This window comes from Colletotrichum siamense (genome assembly GCF_013390195.1).
Source record: "Colletotrichum siamense strain Cg363 chromosome Unknown KSG_Cg363_contig01, whole genome shotgun sequence".
Classification (NCBI taxonomy): Eukaryota; Fungi; Ascomycota; class Sordariomycetes; order Glomerellales; family Glomerellaceae; genus Colletotrichum; species Colletotrichum siamense.
The window spans coordinates 7,265,618-7,280,926 of NW_023501014.1; the positions used below are offsets into that span (position 1 = coordinate 7,265,618).

Sequence of the window (15,309 nt, forward strand, 5' to 3'; positions counted from 1 at the left end):
CTTCAGCTTATTCTGCCCTGGTTGGTCGGGTTATACGAACATCAGGCCAACACACGGGCAAACAGGAGCTGTCGGCGTCTGTTGCTCTTGTGGCGACGACGACCCTTTGTGTATCCTGGCCAAACGACCTCAAGGCAACGAGTTGGTTCATGTAAGTTGCTTGCTGTTTGGTATCTTGGGGGAAAAAAGAAAAAACGATCCTGAGCATCAAAGGCGGCTCCTCAGCAAGCGTGCAGAATGCGGTGCCCATCTGCAAGGTCCCGGGCCTTGGAATCTGTACGGCACTTGACCCTACGGGTATCTGGCTGCAGTGATTGGACATGCACGAGGTTTTGCCTGGGCCTGGGTAGGGGATGAAGAAGAAAAGGGCGGAGGGGAAATCGGCAGACAGCGGTCGGTTGGCCCCAGACCAGCAGCCCCTGACGAGAAGCCAAGACAAGCCCTGTGATCCCGGCAGGGCCACGCGAGCGGAAGAGGCGAAACCACGACTAAGGCCCGAGAGGGTGTGCAGCTGCTGATTCTGCAGGCCCTGTCACTTCACTTTGCAACCTGCCTCGCCAACGAGAAGCATCAGCACGATATGATGACAAGAGTCTGATTCTGATCTGATTCTTGCGTTGGCGTCCTGCGCGATCAGGCACCTACTCCTTCAACCACTCACTGTCGTGCATCACGAAGGACGAAGAAAAGGAGAGGGGGAAGAGGACAAGATCCACAGGTAGACGCGTGCATGACCGTTGGCTGTCGTATGCAATTTGCCCTCCTTGCGAGTTCGTCTTTGCCCTTGCCAGAGAGCGAGGCGATGCAAAAGGGAAATGGATTCGACGACGACAACAGGGCAGGTCAGGTTCCATCAGATTCAGCAGCAAAATAACGGTCATCGCCGTTCCGTGGTTTCCCTGTCCTGGGCCCGGACATTTCTCTCAGCCCTCCCCCGTTTTTTATCTCCTCGTCCCGAAATCTATCTTGCTCCGATCACTTATGCGCGAGACCCGTCACCTGCACATCTCGCTCGGCATTTCATGTGTCTGTCTGGGTTGAGTAACTGCCAGGTGGAAGAAACTAGCCGGTCGTGCCGCTGTGCTGTGGTGCGTTGCGGTGCTCGTTCCAGTGTCGACAATTGCGCCCGCAAACGACGAGATGCACCACGAGAGCCAGACATCCTCGTCTTAACAGGACGGACTAGATTTCCTTTCCGCGACCAGATCTAACATCTCACCACTCTCGCCCAACGATTCATCCACCATTCCACAATTCCCGCCCAGTCTCCCCTGTTCGCGACCACGCGCCTCCACCCCTTCTGAAACAGCCTGACGCACCCCAGGGGCTTCGCCCTCGACCCTCGATCCTCGACACTCGGGCCCCTGTCCAAATCCAGCCCAGCCAGCAACAGCAGCAGCACCATTGCACCGCTGCACCACTCGCTGCACCAGCATCAGTCACCATCACAGCCCGTCGTTGGAGCCCGGCTTTCACCGCATCGTGGCCAACTGCAAGGGTTCACCCCTGGTCGCGTCTCCACTGCTTCGAGAAAAACCATCGAAGGACCACCATCCTTCCGATCCGTCCTTCGTCTCCTCATGCTCCCACGCCCACTTCTCTCCCACAAGAATCCAGAAACCACGCCTCTCACAGCCCTCCCTCCTCGCTCTTCCCCCTCCAAAACCAAAGCTCAACCACCCTTCACCCTACCCTACCGTCCATTCACATTCCTGGCTCTACCTGTCTTCCTGCTTTGCCCTCTACTAGCCGCCCTGACAGAAGCAACCGGGCACACCCTTCCAAGCTCCAAGGTCGCACGATTGGCACCTTCACACTACCTGCTTGCCTGCTTGCTTGTTTACTCCTCCTTGGACCTTGACAACCACCCCCTACCACCTCCTCCTCTTCTCTTACCACACGCCCGCCCGCTCGTCCGTCCGTCATCCCATACATAAACCGAGCTTCCTCCCCCGGCCGCGACCCTCCCAGAAGTTCACGATGTCGAACCCTACCCCAGCCCAAGAAGAATTCAACGCCCTGCTAGCTGCCCAGTCTCGCGATACCAGCAGAGTACACCCAGAGGACCGCAGCAACGACCGCGACAGCCTTGACCTCGACGAAGAGGACGTCTTCCGCAACTCCCAGATCGACGCCGCCATGCGCATTCCAACCCTAGGCCAGACAGGCTCCGACCTGAAGCTGCCCCCCGCCAGCTTCGATGCTGGTCGTACCACCGGAGTCAAGGGCGTCATCGCCGATGCCCGCAACTACGAGAACGCCCGCAAGACCTCCTTCATGAGCCGTGCTCGCACCACTGTGCGCCGCTCCATCTTCGGCCTCGATGGCATTTCGCAATCCCAGTCTTCGCGCAAGAGCGAGAGCGGCACCGACGACGGCAACAACAGCAACTCGGAAGATGAGGAGAGCTTCCTGGCGCAATGGCGCGAGAGCAGAAGGAGAGAACTTGAGAGCGAGTCCAGCAAGGTTGTCAGAAACCGGAGGACAAGTCCCAGTGTCCGCATCTATGGCCGCATGGACGAGGTCGACGCTCTGGGTTACCTGGACGCTATTGAGAAGGTTGCGCGGGACACCGTGGTTGTCGTCTTTGTATACGACCCCGAGGTAAGCTTCAAAGTATTCCTGAGCATGTTCAGACAGGTTCTAACACCCAGCCTAGTGCGATGTATCAGCAACGATAGAGCACGCAATGATGCCCCTTGTTTCCCAGCACTCAACAATACACTTCGTCAAGGTTCACTACCTCGACATCGAGTTCGACAACGCTGCTGTGCCCTCCATCCTGGCCTACCGCAACCAGGGTGACATGTTTGCCAACCTGACTGGCATCATTGAGATGATCCCTGACGATGAGGCGTTCGGCACTGACACCCTGGCACGGCTCTTCGAAAAGCACAGCATCCTATGAGCTCTCCCCCTGCGGTGGCTGGCCAACGAGGCACATAACGAGGCAACAACGCACAACATCTTCACGTCTTCTCTCTATGCTACGATACCCCCCATTTTTGCAGCGCGCCCACATATCCGCGAGCATCACGGTCCCCTTTTATGTCCATTTCTTCATTGCTTTTCTAGGCGGTTGCTTCTCTCTCCACTGCTTCATCATTTTTTCCATTGTGGCAGAGAGCAAAAACGGAGTTTTTGGGAGAGATGTCTCTCGGTGACGGACCATGCCCCCTGCACGTTCTAATATCAGAGGCGGAGGAAAAAAGGTTTCATGGCGGTAACCGTACGGGAAATACCTCGGCTGGGACACGGTTTTTTTGGCGGGTGGGACTTTGGGGATTTTGGGAAGAAAAAACGAAGAGGTCATGCATCATCTCCGCGCAGCATTGTACATTTGGATTCGAGACGATACTCTGTAGAATACAAGTCCCACGGCGACTTCATTTCTTCATCTTCGCTCCCATTGCTCCACCATCGCTCACGTCTCTGATCCTGCCAGAGCGAGTTCCATGCCACTTTCGGCCAAGGTAAGGCGACGAAAGGATTAGGTTCACAGAGGCGCTTACTCGAGAGTCTAGCAAGGCAAACTGACGTTTCGTATCACGAGCTAGCGCGGGCCAGGAACCGCAGCGGTGATTTCGTTTTTGGGGGGCTTGATGTGGCATATTGACTTATTCTGGTCATTACAGCAAATGAAGGGCGCGGAGGATATGCTCTCTTTGGGACCATGTCTTTGGAGATCCGTCTGCCTGTTCGGTTGGGAGCGCGTGCCGCCTGAGTCAAGCTTTTTCCCTATCTTCTCTTTTCAGAAAGTTTCGTCCACTGGGGGCAGGTTGTTCTCTGATCAACTTGCCCCCATTCGGACGTGTAATCTCACGACAGCCTCGGTGAAATTTGGCAAAAGAGGTCGGCCGTTTGGCAAGGCTGGAAGCTAGCAAGGGCTTTTCCGCGCGCCGGGCAAGGACAGGGAGCTCGGTTTCTTTTTAGGGCCAGCAAATTGGAGATTACCCAGATTGGAGATGGAGAGATTCTGTTTTGTCTGGTTTGATTGTTTGATCTTTTTTGGCCCCTTGTCTTTTTGGGGGCTAAAGATGGAACTAGTCTGTATGATCTGCCGAGCCAGGGAGGGTCTGAGTGTTCCACCATCAGGGTGAATCACACACAAGCTTACCAGTTGCCCACTCGGTTCGAGTTTCTGGCTACGGAAATAGCAGGATTGATTCACTCGTTTTCTTTTGATCTCGGGTAGCTGTTCCGGCCGCACGGAGGGGGCGAGATCTTGAGATCACTTACCCCGTTGTTTGCGAGCGTCTCGGGTGTTGCAAGGGCTCCGCTCACCTTCAATCGGGGTTGGTATCTTGTGTGCGACTGTACCATCGTCGTATTGATGGCACGGTCTGTGTGGTTTAGTGCAGCAGTAGAGACCCTCCATCAGGCCACTCCGCGGTGCTCTCGTGATGGCGCGTTCTGGCTTTTTTCGCGTACCTCTTCGTCGGCCCGTTTGGTTCTGGAAGCCCGGGGACGATTCTTTTCCCAACGACTAGCCGCGATTGGGGATGGGGACGTACAACTCTTGGACACTTGTCGTCGAGCCTTCCGGTTGTTAAAGGCTGGGGCACGGCAACGCGTTGACTGATCTCGGCTTGGTCATGTTTGCTCTTTGATGATGCCAGGAATGGCTAATTGGCAAGCGGCACTTATCGAGCTTCTTCTAGTCGGGCATCTCGAACATCGAGGTGTCGCGCGGACTATCTCGTGTTTTCAGAATATGAGGTTTGGGGACAGGCTCGGATAGGGAAGTTACAGACCGTGTTGCAATCCGAACTCTGCACGAGCAGGTTGACCACGTGGGCACGATACGCGTTGATGGGAATCGTCCTTGCTTTCGTCCTCGTGTTCTGGGTTGTCATGCCGTCCTTCTTCTGCACTGTCCCATATCGTCAGTGATTCGCGCTCGGAGCATTCTCCGTAGTTGGTCTATAAGTTTCATGGCTTCAGGCACAGTGTGACGTGCTGCCGTCTTATACTCAAAAGAAACTTCCTTCGCCTCTCATAAGTAACAGCCATGGACGGTAGAATTGCAGGAGACTTCTCGCTGCAATCCGTACGTTGCGCCGCAGCTGGCTTTTCCATATTCTGGAGGTTGTTCCTGCAGCTTTCAAATGCTATGCACCCAACGCTGTAAGCTCTCTGTTTGACCACATCACTTGGAAGAGTGGAGGTCGAAGTCACATGTTGCCATCATCAGTGGGTAAACACGTGGAAGGTAGCAGTACGAAGATTTGTCGGAAATTTTCAAGCACGACAAATGACTACTCTGTTTGCGAACACAGGCCATATATTCAAGTTCATGTCAGTAACATTGACCTTGCTTGTGAAGTTCGTGTCTGAGCTCCACTTACATGCGGGAAGAAGTCGGAGGCGCACCGCCACACGCCGATGTGCACTCATTTGCGTTTGCCTTACCCGAAACCCCTGTCAGTGTGCGATTTATTGCCCCTCCACGCCACTTTTACCCATTCGTACGTGCTAACACTAAAAACGCATTAATCAACGCTAATTATCATAAATTATCATATAAATTAATCATTAATAGCTTCAGAAGAGCTTTCTTTCGCTAGAATCTATAAGCTAACGCTCTACCTATCCTCATAAAGTTAACTCCTCTTAAGTATACGTCTTAAGGTACTAAAGTAAGTAAAACTATCACTAAGTACGTTAATTTAGGGCCTATAATATTATTATTATCTATCCTATTAGTATTATTAGTAAATTAATATATATTATTATAAAATCTAAGTATAAATTAACTATTAGTATTATTAATAAGCCTTTTTTTATAGTATAATACTTATATAATTATATTCTATCTCTTAGTAGTAGAGTATTTTAACTATATTAACGCTAGAAATCCTATTACTAAAACTATTTAGGAACGCAAAATATATATAATATAGCCCTCTTACTATCTATCCTCCTCGCTAGTACTATATTTAATTAAAATTATACTAATATTGCAGAGTAGATAATACTAAAGCTATTAAATAGTAAGTAATAAGCTTAACTAAAGGAGTTACTACCTATCTACTATTTTAATAATAAAGTGATTATAAAGCTTATTAAGTATAATATTATAATAGTTTAGATCTATTATTAATAATAAGAGGTATCTAGAGATATACTAAAACTATATTAACTAATAAGTTCTAGGTATTATAAGATATTACTAATCTATAAGGAGGTAATCTTTAAGCTCTTATATAATAAAACTAATTACTACTTTAATAAAGTTTAAGCTTTTTTTATAGAAGAGTTTAATTTATTTATATTTATATTAATAATCTCTTACTACTTTAAAAAGATTTAGTAGAAAAAGAAGAAGATTTAGTATATTACTTAGTAATAAAACTAAGCTACATAAGAGGTATATATTATATTAATCTATAACTATACTACTAATATATTTATTTTTATTAATAAGAGTAGTATTAATTATTAAAGTAGTACTAAATATATAGGCTAAGCGCTAAAAAGTATAAAGCTATTAAAATAAAACGTTCTAAAAAGAGGTATATAGCACTATATCTTACTAGCCCTCACTATTAATAGTCTTCTCAATTATATTATTTATCTTAGATATATAGATACTAATAGCTTCTTATTTTAGATTAAGAATTTTATACTACTGAAGATAGAGGTGTTTCCTAGCCTAAAGTTAATATTAGTTATAGATAACATAGCATAGCATAATAAGAGACTATTAGAGGAGACTTACTAATAGTATAACATTAAGTTACTATACTTACTTACATATTTATTAGACTTTAACCTTATTAAGGCGTTTTTTAGAAACCTTAAAAGTTATTTATAGAGGTAATTTATATAATTTAAATAACTTAAAGTAATAGACACTTTTTTTACTGATTTCTTTTATAATTATACTCTTAAAGTAGCTAGTAATACTAATACTATCTTAAATTACTTTTATCACTATAATATTTATATTAAAATAGTTAAAGATACTAGTAGAGAGGAGAGCTTACTATAAAGTTAATTTTATAGTTATAGTTATATTTAACTTTAATACTATTAAGAGCCTCTTTTGCTTAAAATAACATAATATTAATATAAAAAAATAATTTAATCTTAATAGTTAGTTAGCTTTATAATGTTTTGATTATAATATGTTTCTCTTCAGCTATAGCATTAGAGGTATATCCTATTTATTAGATAAATTACTATTAGTTATTAAAATTAAGATCTTTATATTATTATAAAGAAGTAGGAAAAAACCTTATTCTACCTATTAAAGCTTACTATTATTATTATTATTAAGTAATTAAGTAAGAGATATAGTAAGAGAGTAAATATAATTAGTTATTTTAGTAGGAGGATCTTATTTAGTAAGAGGATCTTATTTAGTAGTACTAATAGGAAGTATTATGTTTTCTACTTAAAAATTAGTTAGCTTTTAATAATATAAAGTAATAAGTATAAACTATCTTCTGCTATTAAATCTATAATATACTGCTTAAGTAGGAACTACTTAATTTAGCCTCTAATTACCTCTATAATACCTATAAGGATATTATTCTTTTTAAACTAATCTATTAATACTTTTTAGAGAGATTTAAGTTAAAAATAAGCTTATAGGATAAGATTAAGAGCAGTATAGAGATTAGCATTTTATTTATTATCTCCTATCTCTTCTATTCTCTATAGATATTATAGATATTTATAGAGAAGTTATAGCGTAAGCTTAATCTGAGGAATAAGTAGTGAGGAGGATAAAATTAATAAATCCTACTTCTTAGCCTATAATAGCGTTAATAGTAGCCTTATTAGTAGTAATATTAATAATAATAACTAAGTAGGAGTATAGTTATAGAAGGGAAAATTTAATAGTATATAGTTATAGTATAGCAGTAGTAATAAGATATTTACTTAGTTTATAATATTTAAGTGAGGAGGTAGATTAAACCTACTAATACTACTTCTACTACTTCTACTACCTCTACTACCTCTTAACTTTAATATAATCTTACTCTACAGCTTAGATTTAGTCTTAATAAAGCGTCTATTATGATATAAGGTTATATCTATAACAATCTCTTCTAGAGCTTTATTAATAGTTACTAATCTTTTAGCTATAGCTTCTACTTAAGCTATAAGGTATATTTTATTAATCTGAAGATATAATAGTAGCCTTATTAAAGTAAAAAGTTAAGATATATAATAATTACTAGTAATACTATTATAGTTATTAATACACTTAACTTCTAACTTATATCTATATATAACTTAGATTACTTAATAAGCATCTTAAGTTAGCTTCTGCTTTAACTTACTAGTTAATAATAAGTTACTCTATTACTTCTATTAATACGATAGCCTGCTAATATTATTAAGCCTAATAAGAAGAGGTTTAATAAAGTTATTGTTCTACTATAAAGTTTATAGGGTAGTACTTAGTTATAAAGGCGTCTTAATAGAGTTTTAAATTAGTATTACTTTAATAGAGAGGTTTATTTAAATAAAACCTATACTAAATAGCACTAGAGATAACTACTAAAACTTATAATAGTGGCTTATAGAGATTAATATATACTAATTAAGTTCTTTTATTATAGTATTAGTAAGAATCTTAATTTATAATAGCTTATTCTTCTTATTATTATTAGAGATAGTATTAATAAGCTGTTACTAATAATTAAATAGCTATAATTATAATACTCTAATATTTTCTAAGTTTATATAGAATATTTTTTTTAAGAATACTATTTAATAGTTTAACTTAGAAGTAAAAGAGACTTAAGTAAAGAGAAACTTAAAGGAGTAGTTACTATATTATAACTTATACTTATAGTTAAAGTCTTAGATTATATTATATATAATATAGTTAACTGCTAAGTAGAAGTTACTTAGGTTTAACTCTTTAAGCTTAAGGTTTAGTTATATCTTAACTTTATTCTTAATAATCTTAATCTCTATATAAACTTAAACCTCTATAAGAAGTAGTAGTAGTAGTAATAGTTATAATAGAGGTAGTAAAAAATATTTATTAAATAAATTATCCTCTTTAGTAGTAAGATTAATTAGTAGCTTAATAGAAGTCTTAATTATAAGTTTAGTAATAGCCTTAGTATTATTAACTTCTAGCTATTCTATAAGCATCTCCTTAACCTCACTAATACTATTTTCTATTACTTCTAGCGCTAATAAGTTATACTACTTATCTATAAAGTTTATTTATAGCTAAAGCTATTAAGTAATAACTATAATTATAGGTTTATATATACTACTACTAGTGTAAAACCTTCTTCCTCTTATATTTACTTTACTTTAAGAGTTTTAATTACTACTATACCTCCTATTAATTAGGCTAGCTTTACCTCTCTTAAGGCTAGTAGAGGATTTTACTATCTTTTTTATAGTTAGCTAAGGGTTCCTTATTACAGCTATTTTATTAAAAGTAATATATTTTAAGTTAGATTAAAGTTAATATAGCGTAAGCTCTCTCTTACGATCTTCTTCTTAGAGAACTAAGGTAAGTAGAAAGGATTTTTATATTACTAGTTTTATTAATATAAATCCTAATTTAGAGGAGATATTCTTACTTTTATATAATACTATTAGCTTTAATAACTATGCTAGTTATATAGAGGTAGGATTATTATTATCTTGCTCTAGTATTATAATATTATACCTATATCACGCTCTAAATAGCATTAAAAAGCCTAAATTACATCGAAAAGCGCATCAATTAACGTTAGTAGTATTATCGTTAATAGCAAAAAGTGGCGTAGAGGGGCAATAAATCGCGCACTAACAGGGGTTTCGGGTAAGGCAAACGCAAATGAGTGTGGTCAAGCCACATGAGTTAAGACCTCGGCCCTGAACCCCAGACATGTCGCAGAACTCGTAGCCTCGATCAGAAACAGGATGACGGCGGCAGGTGAGACATTTGAGATATTGAATTGGAAGCCGCTCTGTGCTTACCAGCTTGCAGGCCGGCGAATGGCACTGACTCTTTCACCTTTTGTATCGGCTCGTTTGCTTATTCTGCACATTTGAGGGATCCGTAATGCCTTACGTGGCGAGCTGGGTGGCCGAGCATTGGCGGCCCATGGTGACTTGCGCCGTTCACATTGGATGACCTGAACTTTAGGTTGGTACCTTGCCTCAGCTCGAGGGGTCGGCGGGATTTTGAGCCTGAAGCGGCAGAAGACGATGGCTGACAGGCGGGTCTGTGGACGGGCGAAAACGGGCGTTGTCTGCTTTCGCAGCTCAACAAATGACTCCTCTCCCGTGCGAAAGCTCCTTCGCGAAGAACAGAGCAATCACGACATCTGGCGTGCATCGTTCACGGCCAAGAGGTGATGTCGGGAGAGGTGCGGATCCCTCTCCGGGTCACGATACCTATTTGCCTCAGATTGGTAAGGTAGGTTGGTGCTAATGAGCGGTTCCAGGCGGGGTGATGGTGGATGGCCCCACCATACCGGTTCGTAATGGTGCATTTGGAGCTGGCTTTCCCCTCCAAATGCCCCTGTCCGTTATCGATAAGAGGCGCGATGATGCCGGCCAAGTGGGCGGCCCAGTTGACAGTGACATTCCATTTGAACATGAGAGACGTAGCGGTGCAGGTTCTCCGCGTCAAAAGGGCTCAAATACCCATGGGCATGTCCTGCAGAGTGGAATGAAGGAGCATATCTGGCGACTTGACTTTTGGGCAAAAGAACCCCACCCCCACCACCCAAACCACATGGTAGGCGGCGGGCAGATGTAAGACTCATTTCGAGGCAGGAGGGGGCACCAAAAGGTAGGCGCAAGTCAGCGATGCTGGTCGGTGCATTATCTCGAGTGTCAAGTGTGCATTCGCATACATCTCCAGATGAAAAGAAGCGACCACGGCAAGCAAAGAAATGGAAGGCAGAGAGTTCCATTTCCTTGTGTTAGCACCTGCCCGCGTAATCCGCAATAGCCTGCCTCTTTCCACGCCTTCCCTTTTGCCTGATCGTGCCGCCCTACTGGTTGCCTTTCCCTGGTCTCTGATGGTGCGCCTACATGTCTCTCCATGCCTATTTCTCTCCACACCTTCCCGTCCCTTCCAGTAATTGCGCATCTGCCACCTACCTACCTATCCATATCCACACCCACCTTTGCAGGCGCCGACCACTGCACCTTCTGTCGACACATACATTGTCAGCTTCTCCGTCTGCTCTTGCCTCTCTTCTTCCTTCCACAACGCATCCTCTCCTTCCTGAAAAATAATAGGTTCTAGCGACCACTTTTCACCGCAAGACAAGCAGCCCAGCCCGGCCCAGGACGCTTTGACGGCGCCAACCCCTGCCCTGGTTAGTATCGAATACCTCACCTCTTATCTATGCTCCTACGTCCAGATGGCGGCATCCGCGTGACGTTTGGAAGTCACCGACACCTGCGCTCCGATAAACCGACCGCTCTCACATCTCATCCCATCCCTATCCCTTCCTCCCCAATCCCCACCCCGCCTACCTACCTAAAGCGACCTGATGGTCTACCTGGCTGGCTGGGCTAACTAGGTACCGTAAGGCAGGCAACACGCAGCGCCGCCCCTCATATTCTCGGTAAGGCAGGCAGCACCTACCTTGATTGACGACAACCCATTCACACGTTAAACCTAGGACAACTTCACTTCTCCAAAGCCACCCCAGAGTTAGTTAATTTCTCTTCTTCTCCTTCTCTACACATACTCAACGACGCTCGTCAAAGTTTTCAGCTTTCCAGACGTCCTTTTCGTCTAGAAACGCCCCCGACATTCGTGCTGCGTCAGCCCGTCCGTCACTTGACACCATCCACATCTCTCCCGCATTTACCCCTCCATCCTCCACCACCCCTACCACACAACTCCCACCGCGCATTCTCGCCGACTTCCAGACCTCACTATTACGAACGAACGCTCGACTTTTCGAGGCATGACGGGATACCAGTAAAACTGACTCTTTGCATCTTCGTTATGGAAGAGCAGCACGCCGGCGATCCCCTCCGAGACGTCGACACCACATCCGATCCTGCAAGCTCTACGACGCTGTCCTCCTCCGAGTTGACACTGCGCTTCCCCCGCCCACAAGGCAACCGCCATCTAGCTAGCTGGATCTCTTCTAGCGAGCCCGACATCATGAACCCCTCCGACGCAACCGACGACGACCACTTGGCCGAGTCTTCCTTCGAGTTCATCAATACAGACGACGATCTTGAGAGCCAGGATGATAGAGGAACAGAGGTTGAGACTGAGGCTGAGTCTCTGAGCTCCTTCGACTACGCTCGACCTGATGATGTCCATAGTCTTGACGGCATCGAGCGTACCGATGACACTGCCAGTCGCTCTGACATGGATTCTGACAATGAGGACGATGCTGCCGAGGATCGATCAAGAGCTTCATCGATTCAGTACGCGGAGCAGAGCCTCATGAACCCGTCTTCTCGAGTGCCTACGCCTCCCCTGGAGCGTCAGAGTATTTCCAGCGCCCCCAATACAGAGAACATCACCCACAATCATGTCACACACTACTTCCAAGAGCCGAACCCTCTTTGCTCTGTTTCTGTTATTCAGGTCATGGCTCAGTCATATTTGCTCAACAAGGGCCCTCTTCGGATCTTGTACCAGGGCGACCCTTCGGCTAAGAACGACATCACTCACAAGCTCACCTCAGCCTTAGCGGCTTCTCCCTCGCCGCAAGAGGATGGTGTTACCGGCACCACATGTGATCCTTCCTCCAAGGACCTGCAGGTGAAGACCTGCACGGCCGCCATGGAAACGGTCTATCAGGGAGAGCAAGTTTACTCAATCACCGTCGACAATAACCGGACGTTCCATTCAGAGTTTGCCTCTGGCGGTGCCGTCATCACACCGCACTGGACCGTTCCCCATCTGGCCATCTTCTTTGTCACTGAGAACGACGATGAGGCTGTTCGCCAGGCTCGCGCGGTAACTTGGGGATTTGTGCAGCGACATGCAATTCCTCATGTGTTCATTTCGAGCACCGAGCTTTTTGAGGAGCAGCCCACTGAGGACTGGAGCGACAAGATCAACCAACACGGCCCCCATCGATGTGTGGAGTTCTCTGACCGAGATATTACCCCTGTCAGGCTGCCAATTGACCTCAAGTCTTTCAAAGAGATTGATGCCCGTCAGATGAACCGCAACCTTGCTTATCTGACTGGCCTCTACAAGACCGTGGATGAGCGTCAGACAGGAGCATGCACCGAGCTCTACGCGCAGTCACTGAAGCAGCTCCGCCGTGCTCGCCAGTATGTGGTCTCAAAGTCAGAAGACCTCGACCTCTGGTCAGTTGCGCAGTATTCCGGCCTTTCTGTCATCCTCATCACGGCCCTGCTCCTTGGCAACTGGCACCTGTCCGGCTCGTCCGCAACCGTGCCGGCAGTTGCGACTTCTGCTGTCCCTACCCCTGTCGTGTCTCCTACTCCGGTGTCCGTATCCACTTCCACCATTACCATCAACCTCACCTCAACAACAACGATCAGAGTTCCGCAGGCAAAGACTTCGCAGGGGAGCACGGCTATTGCACCATTTGCTGAGCTTGCCGACTTCTTCGCTGACAAGTTCCCCGAGTCTCCAAAGAACTATGTCTGTTCAGCAGACAAGCATAGCCGCAACGAGATTCTGGTCAAGATTCCCTCGGGTACCAAGACTTCATGGCTTGCCAAGGATTCCATCAGCATCGATGTTCTCAAGGGCGAAAGATCCGTTAAGACCAAGTTCTCATCCACCGATGAGGGCATCATCATTGAGATCCCAAGGAAGGAAGCATATGGCGTAGTGACCGTCGCCGTCAATACCACACGGAAGCCTAAGGTCAACGAGACCTTCTTCGTTGATTTTGGCAAGTCAGCATTCGAGGAGTGCCTTGGCTTTGGAAAGTCCGTCGCGGCCGGCATTTACAGCGCTGCTCAGCGCGGCGCAGAGCAGGCTGCCACGCTGGCATCCCTGAAGAACTCGGTTGTGGAGGACCTTAGAGAAGTGTCCGCCCGAATTGGCGAGGATGCCTCAAAGACTGCAAACTACCTCAAGACCTCATGGAACCCTGCATACTTGACTGAGAGCTGGCAGCAAGTTCGGGAGTCTCGCCAAGCGCAGGACACCCTGGATTGGGTAGACATCAAGCACAAACATGCCCAAATCCAGTCATGGCTCCTTTGGCTCAAGCTTACTCACCAGACGGACAAGCACAACACCTATCTCGCCAAAGCCAAGAAGTACATGTCTGACAAGAAGGCTGCAGCTGAGACTGCCAGCAAAGAGCGCTTGGAAAGAGAGAAGTTGGAAATGCGAGCGCGTCGGAAGAGGGAGCGTCTCGAGGCTAGATGCCAATCAGGCTTCTCCCGTTGGACGCAGCAATGCAAACAGCAGATCTAATTGATGGTTATGAGTATGAACACGGGATACCTAGGAACGCCGGCTAAGGACAGGACACGGGACGGAACGGACTGAACCGGAGTTATTGGCATGTTACTACCTCGGGGCCTGGATTATCTTTGCTTTATTCGGCCTGAAATGTTTATTATTACTTTCCGCTCTTACCTCCAAATATCCATCGCCAATGTGTCTGAAGCGCAGGTAGGTAGGCAGGTGGTTGCTAGGATTCATGACAGGAGTGAGGTCGATAGAGTAGTGTACTAGCAGGCTTCTGCGGAATGGAACAGTTGAAAACGTTTCGGAACGGCAAGAGGAGTGAAGTTTGTGAAGTTTCCTGTCGTCTCAACTTTGTCCCATGTGTCGATCAGTTGAAAAGCTCGCGTAGAAATCGGTTTCCGCTTGGTTGGTCGCAGAATGGCAGCACAGGTGTCATGATTTCTGTTTATCCGTGACTGGAACAAGAAAAGGATTCCGTAAGAACATTGGCAGGCAGAAACCGTAGTAATTAACAGGCAGATTATTCCATTCAATAGTGCGGATAGGCCCGGCCGACGGTCGAGATAGCGTCAACATTCTCTCGTCGAATTCAAGGAGTCCCCGGTGGCGAAGAAAGCGGGCTTGCTGATTGGACGCGCAGTAGCAGCTTTGGGCTTTGGCTCAGGTAGGACCCCACTAGGTAGGTCAGCACCGGGAAGTACACCCCGCGATGATTTTGCTGGTGGGGTACCTTGAAGCAGCAGGATGACAAGCGCCTGGGCACCTAAACAGCAAGGGCAGGCCCGCCCGACACCCCTCTTGTTGTTGACTTTTGAATGAGGGGCTGTCTTTCCTCATTTTGTCCAACCCACCCAACTTCACCATACCACTGAAGAAACAAATTCATCTTTTTGCTTCCCCCTTTACCGCTTTGCTTGCTGCAGAACATACCGCTACTAGCCCTGGTAAGT

The 15,309-nt window shown here is 45.5% G+C and overlaps 3 protein-coding genes across 3 annotated transcripts; 2 read left to right on the top strand and 1 right to left on the bottom strand.

Annotated features, from left to right (window-relative positions):
- Positions 1-1,980: 1,980 nt before the first annotated feature.
- On the top strand, positions 1,981-2,908 carry PDCL (Phosducin-like protein; the record flags this gene model as incomplete). The annotated part of the gene is made up of 2 exons (XM_036633683.1): positions 1,981-2,604; positions 2,660-2,908. 2 exons carry the CDS (start codon positions 1,981-1,983, stop codon positions 2,906-2,908), a joined length of 873 nt encoding a protein of 290 aa, XP_036501359.1.
- Positions 2,909-4,643: 1,735 nt separating this feature from the next.
- CGCS363_v001835 (uncharacterized protein) lies at positions 4,644-5,150 on the bottom strand (the record flags this gene model as incomplete). Its single annotated transcript, XM_036633684.1, has 3 exons — positions 4,644-4,694; positions 4,755-4,873; positions 5,120-5,150. The coding sequence occupies 3 exons, from the start codon at positions 5,148-5,150 to the stop codon at positions 4,644-4,646; spliced, it is 201 nt and encodes a 66-aa protein (XP_036501360.1).
- Positions 5,151-11,941: 6,791 nt separating this feature from the next.
- On the top strand, positions 11,942-14,362 carry CGCS363_v001836 (uncharacterized protein; the record flags this gene model as incomplete). The annotated part of the gene is made up of 1 exon (XM_036633685.1): positions 11,942-14,362. One exon carries the CDS (start codon positions 11,942-11,944, stop codon positions 14,360-14,362), a length of 2,421 nt encoding a protein of 806 aa, XP_036501361.1.
- Positions 14,363-15,309: the final 947 nt, after the last annotated feature.